The 24,255-nt window shown below is 39.5% G+C and overlaps 1 protein-coding gene and 1 long non-coding RNA gene across 4 annotated transcripts in view; one reads left to right on the plus strand and one right to left on the minus strand.

Moving 5' to 3' along the window:
• Positions 1–24,255, minus strand: part of FANCI (FA complementation group I) — an 82,121-nt gene that overhangs the window by 13,915 nt on the left and 43,951 nt on the right. For all 3 annotated transcript variants that reach the window (XM_050797628.1, XM_050797625.1, XM_050797626.1), the window contains 13 exons: positions 22,858–22,988; positions 22,330–22,400; positions 19,953–20,067; positions 17,657–17,779; positions 12,326–12,394; positions 10,915–11,016; positions 9,810–9,986; positions 9,612–9,733; positions 8,684–8,848; positions 7,594–7,773; positions 3,804–3,970; positions 3,383–3,468; positions 2,235–2,351 (listed from right to left, as the gene is read on the minus strand). In XM_050797628.1, the coding sequence (XP_050653585.1) occupies positions 2,235–2,351; positions 3,383–3,468; positions 3,804–3,970; positions 7,594–7,773; positions 8,684–8,848; positions 9,612–9,733; positions 9,810–9,986; positions 10,915–11,016; positions 12,326–12,394; positions 17,657–17,779; positions 19,953–20,067; positions 22,330–22,400; positions 22,858–22,988 (1,625 nt within the window). The remainder of the gene's footprint in view (positions 1–2,234; positions 2,352–3,382; positions 3,469–3,803; positions 3,971–7,593; positions 7,774–8,683; positions 8,849–9,611; positions 9,734–9,809; positions 9,987–10,914; positions 11,017–12,325; positions 12,395–17,656; positions 17,780–19,952; positions 20,068–22,329; positions 22,401–22,857; positions 22,989–24,255) is intronic.
• Positions 2,186–24,255, plus strand: part of LOC126958941 (uncharacterized) — a 28,280-nt gene continuing 6,210 nt past the window's right edge. The window contains exons 1-2 of the long non-coding RNA XR_007727410.1: positions 2,186–2,271; positions 12,020–12,149. This is a non-coding gene — a long non-coding RNA (uncharacterized LOC126958941). The remainder of the gene's footprint in view (positions 2,272–12,019; positions 12,150–24,255) is intronic.

Raw genomic sequence — 24,255 nt, forward strand, 5'->3', positions numbered from 1 at the left:
ATAAAAATAAGTCCAAAATTCTAAGAATTATGAGAATAATATATAATTTAATTCTCAATGTCTATGTCCTTATTGAGGGCCAAAAGTTTTGGGGTCCTTACACCTGAACTTCCTCTGCTTCTACCATAGTGGTCTAGGGCTAAAGCACCCTCTTTTCTTTCCCGTGCACCCAGACTCTCCGCTTGAGAATATCAGGTTATCAGAAAGGTGTGGGAAAGAGAAATCCTGGCTATAAGAACAGTAGAATTAGCATTTAGAAGCCGAAAGAACAAAGGAGGTTAGAAGAGAGAAGGGCAGAAAAAAGAGAAATAAAAGAGTCAAGAAACCAGACAGAATTTTCTTAGCTAAGTGAAGGAGACTTAAGGTCTTTAGATAGCAAGGGTCTGCATCACCAGACACACAGTCACCTTTCTGCTTCAGCAGTTCTTTCAGCTACAAGGCACTGAAATGCGGTTATACTTAAGTGTAAATGACTAACAAGAATGCAGTTTTGATCTGTTGAGAAAAAAGGTAAATTAAGAGGCTAACTGAAAGCTCTCTACAAACTGATATTAAAAGATCTTCAGAATACTATGTTCAATGAAATAAGCAGGATGTACAAGTTTTCCTGTGAAGAGGGGTAGGATTGGGAATAAAACTCTGTATTTACTTGGAGAGGAATAAAGAAGGTTGAAAGACACAAAAAACTAAAGGTGTTTACTTACTGGGGAGAGGAGGAACTAAACAGATGGAGGACATGGGTGGGGGAGACCATTCACCATAAATCTCTTGATAATCTCTGGTTTTCAAATCACAGGACTTTATTACCAATTCAAAATTAAATGGAAAAATTTTTGGCCGGGCACGGTGGCTCACGCCTGTAATCCCAGCACTTTGGGAGGCCGAGGCAGGTGGATCACGAGGTCAGCAGATCCAGATCATCCTGGCTAACACGGTGAAACCCGGTCTCTACTAAAAATATAAAAAATTAGCCGGGCGTGGTGGCGGGCACCTGTAGTCCCAGCTACTCAAGAGGCTGAGGCAGGAGAATGGCAAGAACCCAGGAGGCGGAGCTTGCAGTGAGCCGAGACTGCGCCACTGCACTCCAGCCTGGGTGACAGAGCAAGACTCCATCTCAAAAAAAAAAAAAAAAAAAATTTAAAGAGACTACCTGAAGTTAAGGGAGAAGGGGTAGGTGGTAAAACATTTAAAAATCTAAAAGTTTAAAGTTTAAGAAAGAAACGTTTTTTAATTTTCCTATAAATTTTAGCCTTTCTAAATCCATTTATTTTCTCTCAAATTTCCCCCTGCCCCAATTACCTATTTCCTTCCCAGTCGTTTACTCTTTGCAGCAAAAACAGCAGTATGAAATAATGATGCTGAAAGCAAAGTGGGGGTGAGCTGTTTGGAACTGGGATGAAGTAACAAAAGGGACTTTCTTTGGGCAAACCTGGAAGTAGGACGACAGGAAACAGCTCTGCTTTCTAGTGCCAAACACCTTCATACTCAGAAGGCTACAAGTCTTCTGAGGCAAGGGCTCACATAAAGAGGAGTATACTGCAGGGCTTCATTGTCTTTCTCAAGCCCAGGATGTAGATGTGGTAGGAGCACACAGTCCTGGGCTCCGGTAGGTACTCTATCATCCTACAGGAAAATTACTCCTGAATGGAACAGACCCCCAACATGCGGTCCTTCTCTTATTCTTGTGTGTGTGAACGCTCATGTGGGTGCACACTTACACATATATACATACAACCTATCTCTGCAGAGGTGTTTCTGCTTTGGGGATATAGTTACTTTCTGAATTAATCATCTTTGGTTGAATTTCCTCCAAAGTCAGTACCAGGTAATTGTGCTGAGAAAGTCAGCTGCTGAATGTCAACTGCCTTCTTCATAATTAACAGACTTTCTTCTTAGAAAAGGGGAAACATCAAGAGTGGCAAAGAACATAGGTTTAAGAAGGTTGAAGGCACCAAAGATCACACAGGATTATTTCCGTGGTGTTTCACTCTACCCGGAACAAACAAACAAAAGCAGTATGTTCTTGCCCTGTATGGCTGCATATAAGTATGTTGTGGTAGACATATTACGTAGGAAAGAATATATCTTACAGGTCTTATATTAACTCAGGTGTATAATTTAACATGTTATGTAAAATAAGTTCAACTTCAAGAGGACATTTAGATATACACTTTTATGATGCAATAATCCTTGCCTTCTAAGGAATGCTAAATGGAATTGAGTGGTACTAGTACCTGAGGAGAGGAGGGCTCCAGTAGCTTGGACAAACTGGTAAGAACAGTGACTAGCAGGAGGGCTTCTTTGCTATTAAAATCTTCCTCTTGGCTGCTAAGTAAATTCAACAAGGACCTCTGAGAAAGGAAGGCACACACAGCAAGCAAGGTTAGCAGACACAATCCTATCAGGAAGAAGAGGCATCTAGTCAGAGACTCCTAAGACTAGGACACAAAGAATTCAAAGCTACCAAAATTCCAAGAGGATAAAATCTGAAAATAATCCTGAATTGAGCAGTAGTTTCCTAAGCTGTTTTTGACCATAAACCTCTCTGAGAATTCTCCTGAAAACTGGCTCTTTCTGTTCCAACCCCATGCTAAATGTAGATAAGGAACTATGTACCCAATTTCTGGTGGCTCACAGCTCCCTGGAGCCTATCCATTGATCTCAGGCTTAGACCAGGCACCAAACCCAGCGTTCCTTATATACCTTCCCTGTTACCTGAAATAACTATGTATTTGATTATTTGTCAGTGTCTTTCTACTATAATGTAAGCTCCATAAGGATAGGAATATTTTGTTCCTTTTATTCCCTGCTATATCCCCAGCACCTAGAACTGTTTCTGGCACATGGTAGGAACTTCAAAATTACTTGTTAAGTAAAAAAGTCCTGTGATAGAACATCCTGATATTTTGACAACTATTGGTTAGAAACTAACAAGCTATGCAGTGAGCTGAGATCCGGCCACTGCACTCCAGCCTAGGCGACAGAGCCAGACTCCGTCTCAAAAAAAAAAAAAAAAAAAAAAAGAAAGAAAGAAACTAACAAGCTATATTGTCCAGTCTTTACGGAGTCTATCAGACCAAGCCAAATTATACCACAGACTCAGAAACAAAAACAGACTCTATACCTTGAAGATTCCTTTCTGTTTACATCAACTCAAACAGTGGTCCTTAGAGGTAATGAGTATTGCAGGTTGGGTGGCTAAATACACATCCTCACTATACATTATCTTCCATTCTGAGAGCTATGTCCTGTGGCTTGGATGACCCAGAAAAAATTCATTTCCTACTTGGTCACTGTCTGCCCATTCTTATCAGCTGCCCCTGCTAACAGTTCCTTTGCAAAGCCCCCCGGGCTGCTACAGCAGCTTCGCAAGGCTTCTCACCTGAAATTGCCGGATCTGGAATGCTGTTCTCTGAGTGACACTGACGTCTGCGTCTTCTCTCTCTTCTCCTTCCTTATCTGTGACATCTATGAATGGAAAAGAAACTCTATCTTCTTTGATATAAACTCATGCTTCTTGGCCTTTTAATAGCTAAAATTTTTGAAAGCCAAAAAAAGTCTAAAGGCAGAGTTAAATTTATTTCTAAAATTTTGTGATTTCTTAATACTATATTCCATTTTCCAGTCACTCTTTGTGGTTGAATATAATCCAGTAGGTGCCAATCCTGAATCCACTAGATGTCACTCCTTAGCAACATTAGGACTGTTCTCAAGTGTCTTCTGGTAGATTAACAAATGGAATTAAGGGGTTGAGTTAAGGAGAAACCTAAATCAAGTCAATTTATTGATACTGCAATGCTCACCCAGAGCTCTGAGAAACTGCTGAATCTTGGGCTGATAGAACTGTTGCACAGCACTGAATATTTTCTGTAAACCCTCCAAGCACAGCAGTGAGATGCTCTTTCCTTTCTCTTTCTTTCCCAACTCTTCCACTGAAGTAGGAATTGAAGTGTATCTCCACAGCAAGACTCTGAAGCAGGGTAAAGTGGTTTTGTTTTTAAAGACAGGTTCACCAAGATAAAGTTACATACAGTAAAATTCATACCCTGTAGGTGAACAGTTCTAGAATTTTAAAAAAACTTATATGGTTGTGTAATCTCCCCACAATCAAGGTATTTCTATCACTCTAAAAGTTCCCTTATGCTCACTGATAGTCTATGCTCTCCTCCCATTTCCAAGCAACTACTGATCTAATTTCTGTCCCTATGGTTTTACTTTCTACAAAACATCATACAAAAATGGTTATCATTCAGTATATAGCCTTCTGAGTCTGCCTTTAACACAGCAGACTCTATATTCATGAGGGATATTGCTATGCAGTTTTCTTGCAATGGTCTGGGTCTGGTTTAGTATCAGGGTAATGCTGACCTCATTAATTAAATGAGGTGGAATATGTTCTCTCTTATTTTCTAGAATTTGCACAGAATTTACATTACTTCTCCCTTAAATGTTTGGATGAATTTATCACTGAATAGACCTAGATCTGAAGTTTTGTGAAGAGTTTGAACCACATATTCAATTTCTTTGAATAGAAATATGATTACTCAGGTTTTTTTTTTTTTTTTTTTTTTTTTTTTTTTTTTTTTTTTTTTTTTTTTTGAGACAGAGTCTTACTCTGTCACCCAGGCTGGAGTGCAGTCAGGTGATCTCAGCTCACTGCAAACTCACACCTCCTGATTCAAGTGGTCTTCCTGCCTCAGCTTCCCGAGTAGCTGGGACTACAAGTGCACGCCACCACATCTGGCTAATTTTTGTATTTTTTTAGTAGAGTTGGGGTTTCACCTTGTTGGCCAGGCTGGTCTTGAACTGCTGACCTCAGGTGATCCACCTGCCTTGGCCTCCCAAAAGTGCTGGGATTACAGATGTGAGCTACCACGTCTGGCCAGGTTGCCTATTTTTTGTTGAATGAGCTTTCAAGAAATCTGTCTATTAAAGTTTACTGGCATAAAATTGTTAATATTCAGTTATCCATTTTTTTTTTTTTTTTTTTTTTTTTTTTTGAGACGGAGTCTCGCTCTGTCGCCCAGGCTAGAGTGCAGTGGCCGGATCGCGGCTCACTGCAAGCTCCGCCTCCCAGGTTTACGCCATTCTCCTGCCTCAGCCTCCCGAGTAGCTGGGACTACAGGCGCCTGCCACCACGCCCGGCTAGTTTTTTTTTTTGTATTTTTTAGTAGAGACGGGATTTCGCCGTGTTAGCCAGGATGGTCTCGATCTCCTGACCTCGTGATCCGCCCGTCTCGGCCTCCCAAAGTGCTGGGATTAAAGGCTTGAGCCACCGTGCCCGGCCCTGTTATCCATTTTTTAGCATCTGTAGGATCAGTAGTGATGTCCCTTCTTCCTCAATTCTGCTATTTGTAATGTGTCTTCTCTTTTTCTGATTAGTCTGGCTAAAGTTCATTAAATTTATTGATCTTCTCACAGAACCAACTTTCTTTTTCTGTTTTCTATTTTAATTTTCTGCTTCTTCATAGTTGTGCTTTTGTCTATTTCCTTCCTTCTGATTGCTTTCATTATAATTTGCTCTTCTTTTTCTGTTTTCTTAATGTGGAAGTTTATATGGGAGATTTAAGATTTTTAAATCACTAACTGCTTTAATTTCCTCAGTAGTGCTTTGGCTGGATCATATGTTTTGACATGTTGTCTGTTTGTTTCCATTCTATTCAAGATGTTTTCTAATTTCCCTTATGACTTTTTGACTACGGGCTATTTAAAAGTGCATTTAATTTCCAATATATGGGGATTATCTAGATATCTTTCTGTTACTGCTTTCTTCTTTTATTCTGTTGTGGTCACAGAATTTCTACTTTTTAGTAGAAATTTGCTGAGTTTTTATGGCCCAAAATATGGTTCATCTTGGTGAATACACCATGTGCATATAAAAAGAATGTATATTTTGAAGCTGCTGCACAGTGTTCTTTTAAGTGTCAATTAAATCAAGCTGGGTGACAGTGTTGTTCACTTCTTCTACCTCCTTCCAGTAGATTTTCTATCTACTGCTTTTTTTTTGTTTTCTGTTACAGAGAGAAGGCTGATTACATTACTTAAGGATTTGTCTATTTTTCCTTCAGTTCCATCAGTTTTTGCTTTAAGTATTTTGAATCACTTAACCATTATGTAGTATCCCTCTTTTTTGCCCCAGTAATAGCATAACATTTTATATGTGACTAACAATCTATATCAAAGCAAAACTAGAAGCCCTGGTGAACCCAAGAGTTCAAGGCCAGCCTGGGCAACACAGCAAACCCTATCTCTTTAAATGGAAAACAAACAAACAAACAAACAAAAAACAAAAGCCACAGAGGCTCAGGCCTGTAATCCCAGCACTTTGGGAGGCGGACGTGGGTGTATCGCTTGAGCCCAGGAGTTCAAGACCAGTCTGGGCAACATGGTGAAATACTATCTCTACAGAAAATTAAAAAAAAAATAAGGGTCGGGTGCAGTGGCTCACACTTGTAAACCCAACACTTTGGGAGGCCGGGGTGGGTGGATCCCTTGAGGTCAGGAGTTTGAGACCAGCCTGGCCAACATGGTGAAACCCCGTCTCTACTAAAAATACAAAAATTAGCAGGGCATGGTGGCACATCCCTGTAATCCCAGCTACTTGAGAGATTGAGCAGGAGGATCACTTGAACCCGGGAGGCGGAGGTTGCAGTAAGCAAGATCACGCCACTGCACTTCAGCCTGGGTGACAGAGCAAGACCTGTCTCCAAAAAAAAAAAGTAGTAAATAAAATAAATTAAAATTAAAAATTAAAAAGTAGTTGGGCATGGTGGCATGCACCTGTAGTCCCAGCTATTCAGAAAGCTGCAGTGGAATGACTGTTTGAACCTGGGAGAAAGAGGTTGCCGTGAGCTAAGATTGCACCATAGCATTCCACCCTGGGCAACAGAGTGAGACTCTCAAAAAAACCCCCAAAAAACAACAAAAAAGAAACAAAAGGAGGGGTGCGCCAGGGGAAGGCAGGACTAGAAAAAAGACCCTATGTCAATGACTGCACTTTTTTTCACTCTTTTGAGACAGAGTTTTGCTCTTGTCACCCAGGCTGGAGTGCAACGGTGTAATCTACGCTCACCGCTACCTCCACCTCCCTGGTTCAAGCAATTCTCCTGCCTCAGCCTCCCGAGTAACTGGGATTACAGGCATGCACCACCAAGCCCGGCTAATTTTTGTATATTTAGTAGAGACAGGGTTTCCCCATGTTGGTCAGGCTGGTCTCGAATTCCTGACCTCAGGTAATCTACCCGCCTTAGCCTCCGAAAGTGCTGGGATTACAGGCGTGAGCTGCCGTGCCTGGCTTTTTTTTTTTTTTTTTTTTTTTTTTTTGAGTCTTGCTCTGTCACCCAGGCTAGAGTGCAGTGATATGAACTCAGCTCACTGCAACCTCCACCTCCCAGTTCAAGCAATTCTCCTGCCTCAGCCTCCTGAGTAGCTGGGATTACAGGCACCTGCCACGACGCTTGGCTAATTTTTTATATTCTTTCACTCTTAAAATATGTGTAACCTCAAATTACCTTCATCCTCCGTTCCCAGTTTGTTCTCTTGAAGACACCACGGCCAGGTGGAGTAAGTTTCTAAGGGGTGGGAGTGGCTTACCGAGTTATGTCACAGAGGTTCTGAAAGATCTTGTCTGGGTTTTGGCCATCAGGGCCACTCACATGCCCCGTTTCCTTTAGCTGCTGTACTTTCTGCAGAGCTATGTTCACTGCATAGCGCATAAACTCACTGCTAGACCTGAGAACAGAAAGGCTTTCTTGGTGGCTTTGGATACTATCCCTAGAGAGAGAGAGAGAACAAGAAAGATTCCCTTACTGCTATTGGTATATGGAATTAAGCTTTCTAGAAATTGTTCAGAACAGCAGCACCCAACAGCTTGCCAGTAAGCTCCAACTGGCAGACTCTCTAGGCAGCCCAAGCTATAGTCACTGCTATGGCTGCCCTTTTATAATTGTTATTCCTAGTGGTTCCTCATTTTCTCCCCCTCCCCAAATCCTTTACTTTGATAAAATTTAAATGTCAGTCTTAGTCTCTTTTTCTGTTCCTTTGTATTTTTAATTCAGTCACTCCCCACCTATCTGTCTATTTATTTATTTATTTAGAGACAGAGTTTTGTTCTTGTTGCCCAGGCTGGAGTGCAATCGCGTGATCTCAGCTCACTGCAACCTCTGCCTCCTGGGTTTAAGTGATTCTCCTGCCTCAGCCTCCCAAGTAGCTGGGATTACAGGTGCGCACCACCATGCCCGGCTAATTTTGTATTTTTAGTAGAGATGAGGTCTCACCATATTGGTCATGGCTGGTCTTGAACTTCTGACCTCAGGTGATCCACCCACCTCAGTCTACCAAAGTACTGGAATTACAGGAGTGAGACACCAGGCCTGGTGCCCCCTACCTTTTTAAATCTGTTATCTTGCACAAGCCACTTATATAGACTTTCTTAAAACACCCTGTTGGAATTCATCCCTATCTTTTCATTTATTAGCCCACTGTTCCTCATTTATCCTTTAATAATTCAAGGTACCTATTTAAAGTACCTACCTAGGATTGTCCAGCATTCATTTCAAGAAAATTAAAACCTCCTGACTTAATTCTTACTGTAAATAATCCAAACGAGGTGAAACAAGTGAGCCTAGGTAGGCATACGATCCTCGGGGAGTGGCTGTCTTTAAGCACTCTAGCAGAACCTTACCTGAAAAGAACAGTGAGAAGACTGGACACAAATTTCATGGACAAAAGACTATCATTTGTCTTGTTGGCCATTTTAGTTTTGGCTTTACCAGCTTTTTCATTAAGGATGTCAGAGAGCTTTTTGTAACACATAAATAAGCTCAGAATGTCCTCAAATTTGTTCTTACTGTAAAAAAACAAAAAAGAGACCGCTAAGGACAAACATCAGAATATTGTGGTTTACTTTTACATATGATAATAAATAAATCACAATGCTTCTTTAAATATCATATTTTAGACAAAACATTATAAATGAATAGAACTTCGTTAATATAATACTCCCAGGTCATAGCAATCTATCTGGGTTATGTTTCCCCTGGTGTGACCTCGGCTCACCGCAACCTCTGCCTCTCAGGCTCAAGTGATTCCCCTGCCTCAGCGTCCTGAGTAGCTGGGACTACAGGTCCCCACCACTACCACCCGGCTAATTTTTAGAGAGACGGGGTCTCACCCCGTCTTATTAGTAGAGACGGGGTCTCACCATGTTGGCCAGGCTGGTCTTGAACTCCTGATCTCAAATGATCCACCCACCTTGGCCTCCCAAAGTTCTGGGATTACAGGCGTGAGCCACTGTGCCTGGCCTCCCCTCCCTTATTTATACCAGTCCCTGCAGAGCATTAAAGTCCAATACTACCAATCAAAATTTCCATTAGGAGTTCTTGAATTCAGGGTCTGGGAAATTCTGAGTAAGTGAAACCCTGCTGGAGGGCTTTCATTTTATAGGCCTGGTAAGCATATACTTCAGTGTTCTCTAGTGGAAAGAACACAGTTTAGTCTTAGACTAGGTGCTCATTTAGTCTGTTTACTGCCTGGAATATTGCTACAGTAAAAATATATAAATAAAATGGAGAATTCACCAAATTACAAGTGGAGTTATGGCAATACCTTACCTGAAATTACTTATGGAGAAATTGTATTCTATTAAAACCTCACAAACTCCCATCACAAGAAAAGCACAGATATTATTTTTTACGCCAATACTGGTGCTCTGAGAAAAATCTGCTGATTTATCCTAAAAGACACAAGATACAAATTAATAAGCTACTAAAGAACTCCATCATTCAATACAGCTGAAGACTCGCAATTACCAGTTCAAAGTCTTCCAGCTCACTCTTAATCATTCTATTAGTAATGGACTCCAATATATCATCTAGGGCTTGGTAGAATGCCTCTTCCTCCTCTTCTTCCTCCTCTCCCTGCTGTAAGGGTATCACTGTATTCTTATACCAGGCTAAACAATGCTGAATACAACACAGCAGATAATCCTGTAGGAGAAAATAAGTAAATTAAATACTCTTGAGTGTTGATGGATAACCTATAAAGTTGTTCATAACCAGCAAATAATTCTTATCTATAAGGATAAAGAAAATGATTCATTAGTGTTACAAATTAAGTCCATCTAAATTAACGAAACTGGGAAAATAAACTGAATAGCAGCATCCTTTTCTAATGCTGCCCCCCGAAAATTGGCCTAAGTGGCTGACACCTCAAAATGCAACATTAGATGTGCTATCTCTGGTCTGATACAAATAACCCTGGAGCTAGGTGGTGAAGTTAAATCTTCTGTAGTTTATTTGAGTCCCAGAAGCTATTCTAAAGATAGAGGTTTATGTTGAGGGAATCTTTAGGAGACCAACACAGCATCTTAGATCTAGGCTGAGGACATCTCATGTCACAGAAGGCACAAAAATGAAGGTAAGATATGACAACGGAAAGACTTCCTCCTTTCTTCTGCCATGAGTTATAAGTTACGTGGGGTGAGAGTTTCCATTTTTATCCTCTTCGCTGTCCTAAGGCTAGATAAGAACAGAAAGTCAACCAGGCCAGCTCCTTTGAAGGTTCAACAGTGCCAATCCTAGTTCAGCCTAAATCATATACATCCTCTAGACTAATGAAGCAGGTCCCCATTCTAAAGCATATTTAGTAAATGTAATCAAAGATTCATAAATGAGATAAAATATTCTCTGGGGGAAGTGATGGAAGCCTTGATTTAGTAAAGGGCTAACACAGAGATAACTTACCAATAGATCCAAAATAATAAGGGTTCAGAAATGATAAGCAGGGAAGACTTAAAAGTAAACATTCATTGGAAGAACCAGGAAGAGAGTTTCACAGGGAAAGGTATCTCTTTGCGAAGTTCAACCCTATCCTTAGTACTAAAAATAATGGTTGAAGGAAGAATAAAAGTCTCACCAGTGGTTCTTGTAGAGAGATCTTATCTCCTTGGGTCAGAATACAAGCTTCTAATTTCAAAGGAGGCAGCAGATCAGGTTTTGGCTCATAGAACTGTTTTAACTGTGTATAGTAAGGAAAAAAGACATCTTGGCTCATAAATGCTTTTTACTTTTTTAACTTGTCAGGTGAAAGGTATCTTTAATGTCTAATGCCTTCTAAGACACATTTCCCAACTGTTCAAAGAACAATGCAGCCAAATTTTTATTGCTTTGGCTTACGCACATCCTGTGCTCTTGCTTTGGATATAGTACTGATTAGGTTCATCTTTCCTATTCCAATTCCTTCTATTCCTAAACTTGTACATGCTATCGACATTTTCAGTTAACTTAGAGGTTAAAAATATAGGATCCAGAGTCAGAATGGCTGAGTCCAAGATCCCAGTACCATTACTTATTACTGGTTTTTATAAGGGTATCTGTACCTTGGTTCCTCATCTTAAAAATGAGGATATTATTAATATTCATTGTATAAGGATTAAACATGACAATACATGTAAAGTACTTCAAACAGTATTTGGCATATAAGAGAGCCAAAAAAATATGAGTTACTATTTTTCTTTTAACTTTTGGAGTCTGCAGAATTTTACTGGCCTGCACATTAACTTGAGTCAGAAAGTGCTATTCTATGCCTTCAAACACAATTTTCTATTTTTGTTAAACATGCCAATGTAAATGTGTTGATTACAGTTTGAAAGATACAATATAGCTAACAGAATATAAATTTTATATAGGATCAAGCCCAAGGCCAAATGAAAAGCTTTTGATGGATAGTATGGGACCTTCCAATATTTTCACACATCTGAGACCTTAATTTCAAATGAAACTTCATAACTATCATAAAACAATGGCATTGAGAGCAAACAAAATGACAGACTAGGGGTCTAGAGGAACCCTCCTGGTAGAGAGTCTCTAATCTTGAAGATTAGAAGAATTTAGTCTTCTAATTTAAAAAATTGTTAACTGAAAAGTGCAGAAAGGAACGTAAAAGACATCCATGTATCTGTTACCCAGATTTAAGAAATAATATTTTGCTATATTTGTTTTGTATTTCTTTTTTCTTTCAGAAATATAACATAATGGATACAGCTGCTGATAGTCCTTATATAAACGGTTCTTCAAAATGTCCTTCTGACTTGGGATACAGACTGTTAATTCACAGGGATAACTGCTAGATGATGGTATTATGGCAGACAGGTAAGCGGTGACCGAGAAAAGACAACCCAGAACAGCATCACATACCCATAGCATGTTCACAAAGTACCAATGTACTCGTTGGGAATTATTTTATATTTTGAAAGGTCTAAAAACCATCAATTGTCTCTCAATCCTTGATTATCTGTTTTCCATATATCCATAAAAATGTATTTTACCTGTGAGAGCAGAGTTTGCATGATTGAATTAGCCAGCTGAGAGTTCCTTCGAAGAACATCATAAAACCCCTAAGAGGAATCAAAGAGAAGAAATAAGCACTTTAACAGGGATACTAGTGATTTGGACAATCATAACTTAAAAATAACACTTTCTTTATCCTCTTCTCAGTTCTTTCCTACCGAGACCATATTTGATGGTCCTAAATGACCGTATTTTTTTCCCAACCAAAATTTCCTAGTCTTAGTTAAGAACTGCTCAGATTAAAATCCTGGGGAGGCCAGGTGCAGTAACTCACACCTGTAATCGCAGCATTGTGGGAGGCTGAGACAGGCAGATCACTTGAGGCCAAGAGTTCGAGACCAGCCTGGCCAACACAGCAAAACCCTGTCTCTACTAAAAAATACAAAAATTAGCCAAGCGTGGTGGCACACGCCTATAATCCCAGCTACTCAGGAGGCTGAGGTATGAAGGTTGCAGTGAGCTGAGATCACGCCAGCACTCCAGCCCAGGCAACAGAGCAAGACTCCGCCTCAAAAAAAAAAACAAAAAACAAAAAACAAAATAAAAAAACAACAACAATAATCCTGGGGAGAACTTTCTTTCTAGAACCTGGAAAAGAGGTTATACAGTTCATCTGTGAGTAAAAGCAAATGAGAATTGATCAAAAAAATATTTTTTGTTTAAAGAAAAGAAACAGGCCAGACACGGTGGCTCATGCCTGTAATCCCAGCACTCTGGAAGGCCAAGGCAGAGGATCACCTGAGGTCAGGAGGTCAAGACCAGCCTGGTCAACATGGTGAAACCCCATCTCTACTAAAAATACAAAAATCAGCCAGGTGTGGTGATGCACGCCTGTGGTCCCAGCTACTTGGGAGACTGAGGCAGGAGAATCACTTGAACCTGGGAGGGGGAGGTTGCGGTGAGCCGAGACCTGAGATCGCACCAGTGCATTCCAGTCTGGGCAACAGAGTGAGACTCCGTCTCAAAAAAGAAAAAAAAAAAGAAAAGAAATGAAAGAAAATTAATCCTAACAGGAATTAAAATATTTTATGATTGTGTAATGATAATAAAAAGACACTTTGTCTTGGCACAAAAATCTACAGGCAAAATTAAAAAATGGCATACAGAGATACATAGTACACATAAAGGAGGCAATGATGTCTGAACAAATGGTTAGCTTGGGGGAAAAGCTCCTTATATATATTATCATACAAATTCAGGATGAATTAAGTAGCTAAACATCAAAAATAAATGCATTAAAAAAAAAAGAAAATTGTTAGTGAATATTCACTGGAAGGATTTGGACTTTCTACAGATAAAATGGGCCAGGCACGGTAGCTCATGCCTTTAATCCTAGTACTTTGGAAGACTGAGGCAGGAGGGCCGCTTGAAGCCAGGGCATTTGAGATCATCCTGGGCAACAAAATGAGACCGTGTCTCTAAAAAAAGTTAAAAAAAAAAAAATTAGCTGGGTGCAGTGGCTTGTGCCTATGGTCCCAACCATTTGGGGAGGGGGCTGAGGCAAGAGGATTGTTTGAGCCTAGGAGCTGGAGGCTGCAGTGAGTTAGACTGCACCAGTGCACTCCAGCCTGGATAACAGAGCAAGACTCTGTCTCTTAAAAAAAATTAAAAAAAGTAAGAGAAGACATCTCAAAGGAAGAAAATCAATAGATTTAGTAACCAAAAATTATTATTTCTGTAAGTCTAAAAGGATATTTAAAAAAAAGCAAATGGCATTCTGGCATATACTTGCAACAAATATGACAAGTTATTTAGTTATTTATATCACTACATAAGGTATTTTTATATACCAATGATATACTAAGACTGCTGAATAAATGAACAGCAATATTTTAATAGGTTTAAGTCTATGATTCACTTCATGTTAATTTATTTTACTTTAGAGCTAAATAACGGTGAAGTTTTTTTTTGTTTTTGTTTTTTTCCGTGGGGGCTGCATATCAAGGACTGTACAAGAGTTAACACATGAAGTCTAAGACTGTCTATCCTTAGTGCACCTTTGCCAGCTGGTGGCTGAGAATTTGGCTGGTAAACAGTTACTTACACTGATACAACGCTCACCCTAAATCAGAGTGGCTCACCGTGCCTTAACTGTTTAAACAATGTGGTTATACAGAATATGGGCATACCTAATTTTATTGCAATTTGCTTGACTGCACTTCGCAGATATTACTTTTACAAATTAAAGATTTGTGGCAACCCTATGTCAAGCAAGTCTATCAGCACCATTTTTCCAAAAGCATGTGCTCACTTCATGTCTGTGTCACATTTTGGTAATTCTCACAATATTTCAAACTTTCTCATTATTATTGTATGTGTTATGGGGATCTATGATAAATGATCTTTGATAGTAATTGGTTTGAGGAGTCACAAATTGTGTCTATATAAGATAGTGAACTTAATTGATAAATGCTGTGTATGTTCTGACCATTCCACTGACTGGGCCATCCCATCTCTCCACCTCTCCTCAGGCCTCCCTATTCCCTGTGACAAAACAATATTGAAATGAGATCAATTAATAACTTCTACAATGGCACATAAGTATTCAAGTGAAAGAAAGAGTCGCACATCTTTCACTTTAAATCAAAAGCTAGAAATGATCAAGTTTAGTAAGAAAGGCATGTCACAAGCTGAGGCAGGTCAAAAGCTAGGCTTCTTGCACCAAAGAGCCAAGCTGTGAATGCAAAGAAAATGTTCTTAATGGAAATTTAAAGTGCTACTCCAGTGAACACATGAATGATTAGAAAGCAAAACAGCCTTATTGCTGATGTGGAGAAAGGTTTAGTGGTCTAGATAAAAGACCAAGCCAACCACAACATTCCCTTAAGTCAAAGCCTAACCCAGAGCAAGGACTAAACTCCTCAATTCTATAAAGCCTGAAAGAGATGAGAAAGCTGCCAAAGGAAAGTTGAAGTGAGCAGAGGTTGGTTTATGAGGTTTAAGGAAAGAAGCCATCTCCATAACATAAAAGTGCAAGGGGCTGGGCGCAGTGGCTCACACCTGTAATCCCAGCACTTTGGGAGGCCGAGGCGGGTGGATCACGTGGTCAAGAGATTGAGACCATCCTGGCCAACATGGTGAAACCCAGTATCTACTAAAAATACAAAAATTAGCTGGGCGTGGTGGCATGAGCCTGTAGTCCCAGCTACTTGGGAGGCTGAGGCAGGAGAATCACCTGAACCTGGGAGGTGGAGGTTGCAGTGAGCCGAGATTGCGCCACTGTACTCCAGCCTTGTGACAGAGTAAGACTCAAAAAAAAAAAGTGCAAGGTGAAGCAGCAAATGCTGATGGAGCAGGTGAGGCAAATTATCCAGAAGATATAGCTAACATAATTGATGGAGGTAGCTATATTAAACAGATTTTCAAAGTAGATGAACTAGCCTTATATTCCAAGAAGATTTTATCTGAGACTTTCCTAGCTAGGGAGGAGAAGTCAATGACTGGCTTCAAAGGACAGGCTGTCTTGTTAGGGGTTAATGTAGCTGGTGACTTTAAGTTGAAGTCAATGCTTATTTACTATTCCAAAAATCCTAGGGCCCTTAAGAATTATGCTACATCTACCCTGCCTATGCTCTATAAGTGGAAAAACAAAGCCTGCATAATAACACATCTGTTTATAGCATGGTTTACTGAATATTTTAAGCCCAGTGTTGAGACCTACTGCTCAGGAAAAAAAAAAATTCCTCTCAAAATATTATTGCTCATTGATACTGTGCCTAGGCACCTAAGAGCACGGATGGAAATGTACAGAAAGATGAATGCTGTTTTCATATATGCTACCACAATATCCTCTGGGTAAGTTATATGCTACTCACAAGTTAGTTGTATTTCTCTTAGCTGTACTATCATAATAACGAGTGATTTAATCAGACATTCAGTAAACTATTGAAAACCTAGTGCAAAAAGAAGTTGCTTTTATAAAAACTAAGTTAGGCTGGGCATGGTGGCTCACACCTGTAATCCCAACACTTTGAGATGCTGAGACAGGTGGATCACTTGAGGCCAGGAGTACAAGACCAGCCTGGTCAACATGGTGAAATCCCATCTCTACTAAAAACACAAAAATCAGCTGGGCGTGGTGGCGCACACCTGTAATCCCAGGTACTCAGGAGGCTGAGAAGCAGAAGAATTACTTGAACCCAGGAGATGGAGGATGGAGGTTGCAGTGAGCCGAGAATTGTGTCACTGCACTCCAGCCTGGGTGACAGAGCAAGACTCTGTCTCAAAGAAAAAAAAAACTAAGTTAAATGTTCAGAAAGTCAGTCTCTCAAACCAATTTCTGATAAATTAGGCGTAAGGCAATTGTAAAAAGAGAAAAAACTGAAGCTATCTAAAAGATTTTTGTACTAAACTGTCTGAAGTAGCTTAAAGTTTTTATACCACTTTAGGTAAACACAAATTTGAAACTATAGGCAATAAATTAAGGGTATGGGTTTGTATGAGAGACAGGAAGTAAACTTGTACTCAATAACAAAACAAAGGACTTGGTCTTAAGACTGGCAAATTTATAGTACATTTAAATATTTCAAATTAAAATAAAATATTTAAGGTCTATCAACTGTGTTTTATGATTCCTCACCTTAAAAACCTTAATTTTTTTTTTTTTTTTAGAGACGGAGTCTCGCTGTGTCGCCCAGGCTGGAGTGCAGTGGCGCAATCTTGGCTCACTGCAAGCTCCACCTCCTGGGTTCACGCCATTCTCCTGCATTAGCCTTCCGAGTAGCTGGGACTACAAGCGCTGCCACCACGCCCAGCGAATTTTTTGTATTTTTAGTAGAGACAGGGTTTCACCATGTTAGCCTGGATGGTCTCCATCTCCTGACCTCGTGATCCACCTGTCTCGGCCTCCCAAAGTGCTGGGATTACAGGTGTGAGCTGCTGCGCCCGGCCAAAAAAAAATTTTTTTAGAGACAAGGTCTCATTCTGTTGCCTGGGTTGGAGTGCAGTGGTGTGATCATAGCTCACTGCAACCTCAAACTGCTGGGATCCTCCTGCCTCAGCTTCCTGAGTAGCTGGGACCACAGGCGCATGTCACCACACCCAGCTAATGTTTTTTATTTTCTTATTTTTTGTAAAGAGAGTCTTGCTTGATCCTCCTGCCTTGAATTCACAAGGAGTTGGGATTACAAGTGTGAGCCACTGTGCCCTGCCTTAAACAACTTTTTGACTAAACATTACTAGCTACTGGTGCTGACTACATCAAATAAGAGCATATCTACTGTACTTTTATAATCACACAAAAAAATTACTAAAATAAAAAGAATTATTAGTTGGGGGTTTGCTACATTCCTTCCATTCTACTGACTTACCTCATAAAGCATGAGTCGAACATCAGCTTGCTGGCTTAAGCATCTCCTCAAACTATCCAGGATCTCAAGGCAAAAAGTTTCATTGGCAACAGAATTGTAATGACTGTGAACATCCACATGAACCTGAAAGGAAGACAGGCCAATTCATGTCTATCTTACCAAAGCAGTTTCCAATAAGGAGCTAAATAAGCCTATGTTCTTGGTCAAAAAAACTTAGCTTTCTCCACATCCCAAACTCCAGGGGTGAGACATACAGTATAATCATTACCATGCAGTAATAAGTGTCATTCTTATTCTGGTTTGGAATAAGAGAATTTTTAAGCATTTTAATAAAACTAACTGTTCCCATTCCTTAAGGTTTCCTTGACAATATCAATTGCTTAGGAAGGCACACTGCTTATTTCAAGCCACTAGAATCCAGTAGGAATACTATACATAATTTTATTTAAAAGCTCTAAGACTTCTTCAATAGCTAGAAGAATCTCACTCTTCCACAAATTCTAGAAAGGTTTAGAGGAAGACAGTTTTTTGTTTAGAAATGGACGTGACAAAGAATTGACATCCTTTGTGTAAATTATATAATAAAATCAGCAATTATACACCAAGAATTCCTAATCCTTACTCCAGGTATCACAGTAATGTAGTTCATACTGCCTGAAGCCAAATCCTTCTTCCACCCTTTCTTGGTTATATAACCTTGGGTGATTTATTTAACCTGGCTCAGCCTCAGTTTACCTATCCTTAAAACGGGGATAATAACACACAAATGATAACTAGTGTTCCTAATATTTAATCTATGCTATAAGTTATAGACAAAGCTTTATATAGTTATACCAAAGCAATAAAGTGAGGATTCCTAGTCAAACTGTTATATATAAATATGTCTCCTATTTATAAATCTTATAGTACATCATTTAAATTATGAAGACAATTTTATTGCTCCAAAGCCTAGATTACCAGATTATAAAAAGTTTTGTTTTCTCAGATTACAAGGTGTAATATATATACATGTGCAAAGTAAATAAATTGACATAAGAAAATAGGGATAATAATAGTATCCAGCCTCAGAGGACTGCTTTGAAGATTAAATGAGATAATAAATGTAAAGCACTTTAGCACAATATCTAGCACAGTGCTATCCAAAATAAATATAATATGGGCCGGGTGCAGTGGCTCACGCCTGTAATACCAGCACTCTGGGAGGCTGAGGTGGGCAGATCACAAGTTCAGGAGATTGAGACCATCCTGGCTAACACAGTAAAACCCTGTCTCTACTAAAAACACAAAAAATTAGCTGGGTGTGGTGGTGAGCACCTGTAGTCCCAGCTACTTGGGAGGCTGCGGTAGGAGAATGGCATGAACCTGGGAGGCGGAGCTTGCAATAAGCCGAGATTGTGCCACAGCACTCCAGCCTGGGCGATAGAGCAAAACTCCGTCTCCAAAAAAAAAAAAAAAAAAGAAAGAAATATAATATGAACCACAAATGCAAGCCATATATGTAATTTTATATTTTCCAGTAGCCACGTTAAAAAAGAGAAAGAGGTAAAGTCAATTTTAATATTTTCTGTAACCCTACACATACAAAATTCTCTCTGAAGATGTAATCAATATTAAACATTATTAGATTTTTACATTCTTTTATTTCAAAATCTGGTATGAAGGCTGGGCGCGGTGGCTCAAGCCTGTAATCCCAGCACTTTGGGAGGCCAAGACGGGCGGATCGCGAGGTCAGGAGATCGAGACCATCCTGGCTAACGCGGTGAAACCCCGTCTCTACTAAAAAAATACAAAAAAACTAGCCGGGCGTGGCGGCGGGCGCCTGTAGCCCCACCTACTCTGGAGGCTGAGGCAGGAGAATGGCATAAACCCGGAAGGCAGAACTTGCAGTGAGCCAAGATCTGGCCACTGCACTCCAGCCTGGGTGACAGAGGCTCAGCCCCGTCTCAAAAAAAAAAAAAAAAAAAAAATCTGGTATGAATTTTGCACATACAGCACAACAGAATGTGGACTAGTCACATTTCAATCAAATGTTCCATTTAGTAGCCACACTGAGGATAGTGGCTACCATACTGGATAGCACAGTTTAGCATACAGTAAATCTGCCATTAATAAGTGTTAGCCAATATCATCATCATTATCATCACCACCACCATCATCATCATCATCATCATCATCAGACTCTTTAGTTCTAGGATCATTCTTATAACCGTAACAGGAATAAAAGAAAACAGCATGCATTTCATCAATGCACATGAATGATATGCACACACTGCAAGTTAACATAAATAATCCTTACCTGACTGAAACTAAGAGACTGACTGCACTGAGAGGATGACAGGCTGCCTAAAACTTTGAAGTTCTTCAGGAGCAGCAAAAATCCAGCAACTGCAGATTTTCGGGCATCAAGCTGGCTAGCTCAGAAATAGAGAAGTTAACAAACCTGTTTCACAGGAATATGCTTCTGGGTCAGAAAAATACAGCCAGTTGCATACAGAGAAGCCATATGTATAAACAATGAAGCGTAGAGCAAAACAAAGTGAATTTATGTACTCAAAATAAAGTATCAGCTGTTCAAAGCAATTTATAGTACAGAAATTGAACTGACATTTTTCATTACTTAACTCATGATACTCTACTTCCTTCTATCCTGCTCTCAAGTCTATGTGAGGAATAAGAATAAGAGTGCCGAGAGACTGCAAAATTGGCTGGTTACTCAAATGTAGGAAATCGCTGATTTTAAGCCCCAGTACTCAGCAGGAGAAACAGAATGGAGAACCTCACGAGGACATACTTTCCTCCCCTCCAGATGGCTAGACACCGAAGAAGGAAAAATACTTTTGCCTGCAGCTAACCAATAGAAATTACTTAAAACCGTTCACCAAACCTTCCACTTAGGCATTGATAGCACCCATCAGATGGCCAAATTATTATTTACACTGGACCAAGCCTTTTCAAAACTATCAAGCAGATAGTCAGGGCCTGTGAAGTGTGCCAAAGAAATAATCCCCTGCACTGCAGGCCATACATTTGAATCCCTATACCTTTAACCTCCTTTTTAAGTTTGTCTCTTCCAGAATCGAAACTGTAAAACTACAAATGGTTCTTCAAATGGAGCCCCAGATGCAGTCCATGACTAAGATCTACCGCGGACCCCTGGACCAGTCTGTTAGCCCATGCTCCGATGTTAATGACATTGAAGGCACCCTTCCCGAGGAAATCTCAACTGCACAACCCCTACTAGGCCCCAATTCAGCAGGAAGCAGTTAGAGCGGTCATCGGCCAACCTCCCCAACAGCACTTGGGTGTTCCTGTTGAGAGGACGGACTGAGACAGAACTAGCTGGATTTCCTAGGCCAACTAAGAATCCCTAAGCCTAGCTGGGAAGGTGACCGCTTCCACCTTTAAATATGGGGCTTGCACCTTAGCTCACACCTGACCAATCGGATAGTAAAGAGAGCTCACTAAAATGCTAATTAGGCAAAAACAGGAGGTAAAGAAATAGCCAATCATCTATTGCCTGAGAGCACAGCAGGAGGGACAAGGATTGGGATATAAACCCAGGCATTCAAGCCAGCAACAGCAACCCCCTTTGGGTCCCCTCCCTTTGTATGGGAGCTCTGTTTCCACTCTATTTCACACTATTAAATCTTGCAACTCCAAAAAAAAAAAAAGAAAAGAAAAGAAATTGCTGATTTTGCCATGTTTGAAGGAGTGCTTTCCTTCATATGCTCTCTTTCATCACAGGATAATGTAGTACTTGATGCCATGTAAACTCTCCATCCAGAAAATGTCACACTCATCTTCTCACTGAGGCTCAATGACTAATACATGTTAAAGATGTTACAACATAATATCTCAGTCTATTCGCCATGCCTTTGGGTGAGGAGTAACAAAAACTGTTAATTCTAGAACAAAGATAATAGCATATGGCTTAGTTGTTCCTGTGGACACCCATGAATATATTTTAATATGGCCAATGTGATATTAATTGGGTATCTTATCTTCAAAGTACCAAATGCTTTTCACATATTACTGTCTTATATTTTTAGGAGATGGTATGATCATCTCTAGCTTATATACTAAGAAATAAAGGAAGAGATGTTAGGAGGGATTGGCTAAGCTACAAATAAAACTCATTCCCCTCAACAATTAATTTGATCTTCTAGCCTCTAGATCATAATTCAGATGTTCACTAAAATGAGATTCTTAAGTATATTCCTCTTGACTAAGTTCCAAAGCAGTCCCCTTTGGTACTGCTGCCAGCTCAGGTTTCAGAGTATTTGGCACTAGAACATTATCCTGAAGATTATTCTAATGTAGCAGAGTAAAGTACTTGACATCACAAGCTCTGATATTAGAACTGACTTTGAATCCTTGCTCCACCACCAGCTATTGTTTTAGGTTTGGAAAGTTACTCATCTTCTCTAAGCCTAAGTTTTCTTATCTGTAAAATGGGAATTGCAATAATTCTTACTTCATAGGGTTGCTCTGAAGACTAAATGAAAAAAGCACACAAAGGACTTAGCAAAATGCCTTATTTGATGAAATTGCTCTGCGGGGCTGGGAATTCGCATGATCACTGTGAACAGGTGGTACTAGGAGATGGCAAAGATAACTTTAGCCCCAACATTAGAGGGCGACATCTTCCTATGATATAAAAAGATGCTACCTACTTGGCAAACATAGCTTTCCGAAGAACAAGTATCAAGGAGTCTCTCATTGACATGCTGACTTTGAGAAGAGGCTGAAAAAGAATCAGTGGGTAAAAACAGAACAAGTTTGCTTATTAGCCTTAGCTCATTTCCAATACTGTTACCATATGGCTTCTATAAGGAAGCTTACTTCTGTTTTATATATGCTTTAATGTTTATTACAGTTAACAAGGACAATAGTATACTTTGTAACACTACAATGAAACTGGTTGTGAATGCCTTTGTAAATCTATTGTACTCAATAATGTTCTAAGAGTTTTAATTATTTCATTAACTTGAAAATGAGTTAACAGAATAGTGCTATGGATAGTAAATAAACCTGGAAAACAGTCTTGCTCAATGCTCTTGCCCTTTTCATGCAAATTTTATGTTTCAGACTAAAGTGGAATAGATTTCTTAGACATATATATTTATACAGAAATGCATCAGACTTCCACTAGACAGTTAAACCTCAGTTTTGGCAAGTTACTTGGGAATCTGAAGACTTACCTGCACTGCCTTAAGTAGCCTTTGTACAGTCTGAAGGGGCAGAAAGGACAAATAGTCAAAAGCTTCTGTGACTTTAGAAGAACAACTTTGAAGAACTAAGGGTGCATACATGACAATATTTGAAAGCAGGTCTGAAAAACAGAATCTATAATCAGTTGCCTCAAATAACTACAGATGTTTGAAATAAAAGAAAAATAAGGAGAAAGAAATGTAAGTCTTTTGCTTCCTTTCTCAAATAAGTCAAGTATACTGCAATACAAATTTCTACTGATTCTATATATACTTTTTCTCCAATGTAACCAGGATAATTTTAGCTTTTTTCTGTGATAGTTTCAATTTCTCTAAAAATTAAACTGCCTAAAAGAAAGGAAGAAACCGATTACACTCCTAGACATAAGTAGTAGCACACATCTTTCTACTTCTAAGCTAAAATAAATCAATAAATATTTCTGAATTTTTAGTATGTGCAAACATAATATGGTTCTATTAGGAACATAAAAGTATAAAACATAGTCTTTCTTCAAAAATTTTAATAATTTAGTTGGAAGTAAAATTTTTTTTTAAGAATTAAAGAGGTAAATCACAGAGCAATATCAAATATCTAATAATTCCAAACATAGTTTATTGCCTACTAAATGGTAAAAGGAGAGTTTAAATAGGAGTTCAAAGGAAGAAGAGATCATTATGAGTTGGCATATATTAGGAAAGCAATGAGAAGGAACTTAAACTAGGTTCTAAAAGATGGGGAACATTTAAATGCACAAAGAACCAGAAAGACCTACATATATAAAGGGAAAAGTATGGGTAAAGGTCTGAGAAAGGTAAGCATAAGACATATTCAGAAGATGGTAGGGAAATCAATGATGCTAGGGTGAAGAATCCAGGAAAGTAAATAACTGACTTTAACATTGGAAAGGTAGGTTGGGATCCACTTGTCAAGGACTTTCAGTGCCAGGATAAAGAGCTGACGATTTGGCCAGGTGCGGTGGCTCACACCTGTAATCCCAGCACTTTGGAAGGTCGAGGCAGGTGGATCATGAGGTCAAGAGATTGAGACCATCCTGGCCAACATGGTGAAACACCGTCTCTACTAAAAATACAAAAATTATCTGGGTGTGGTGGCGCGTGCCTGTAGTCCCAGCTACTTGCAAGGCTGAAGCAGGAGAATTGCTTGAACCTGGGAGGCCGAGGTTGCAGTGAGCTGAGATCATACCACTGCACTCCAGCCTGGGTGACAGAGTGAGACTCCATCTCAAACAAACAAACAAACAAAAAGAGCTGACAATTTATTAAAGAACATATTGATGATTTTATAGTCATAAAGTGGTATTTTAGGAATACTAACCTGTGGTAATATGCAGGTTAAATTGCTGAAGGGAGAAGAAAAAGCCAGGAAAC

The sequence above is a fragment of the Macaca thibetana genome, chromosome 7 (assembly GCF_024542745.1).
Source record: "Macaca thibetana thibetana isolate TM-01 chromosome 7, ASM2454274v1, whole genome shotgun sequence".
In the NCBI taxonomy this organism is placed as follows: domain Eukaryota; kingdom Metazoa; phylum Chordata; class Mammalia; order Primates; family Cercopithecidae; genus Macaca; species Macaca thibetana.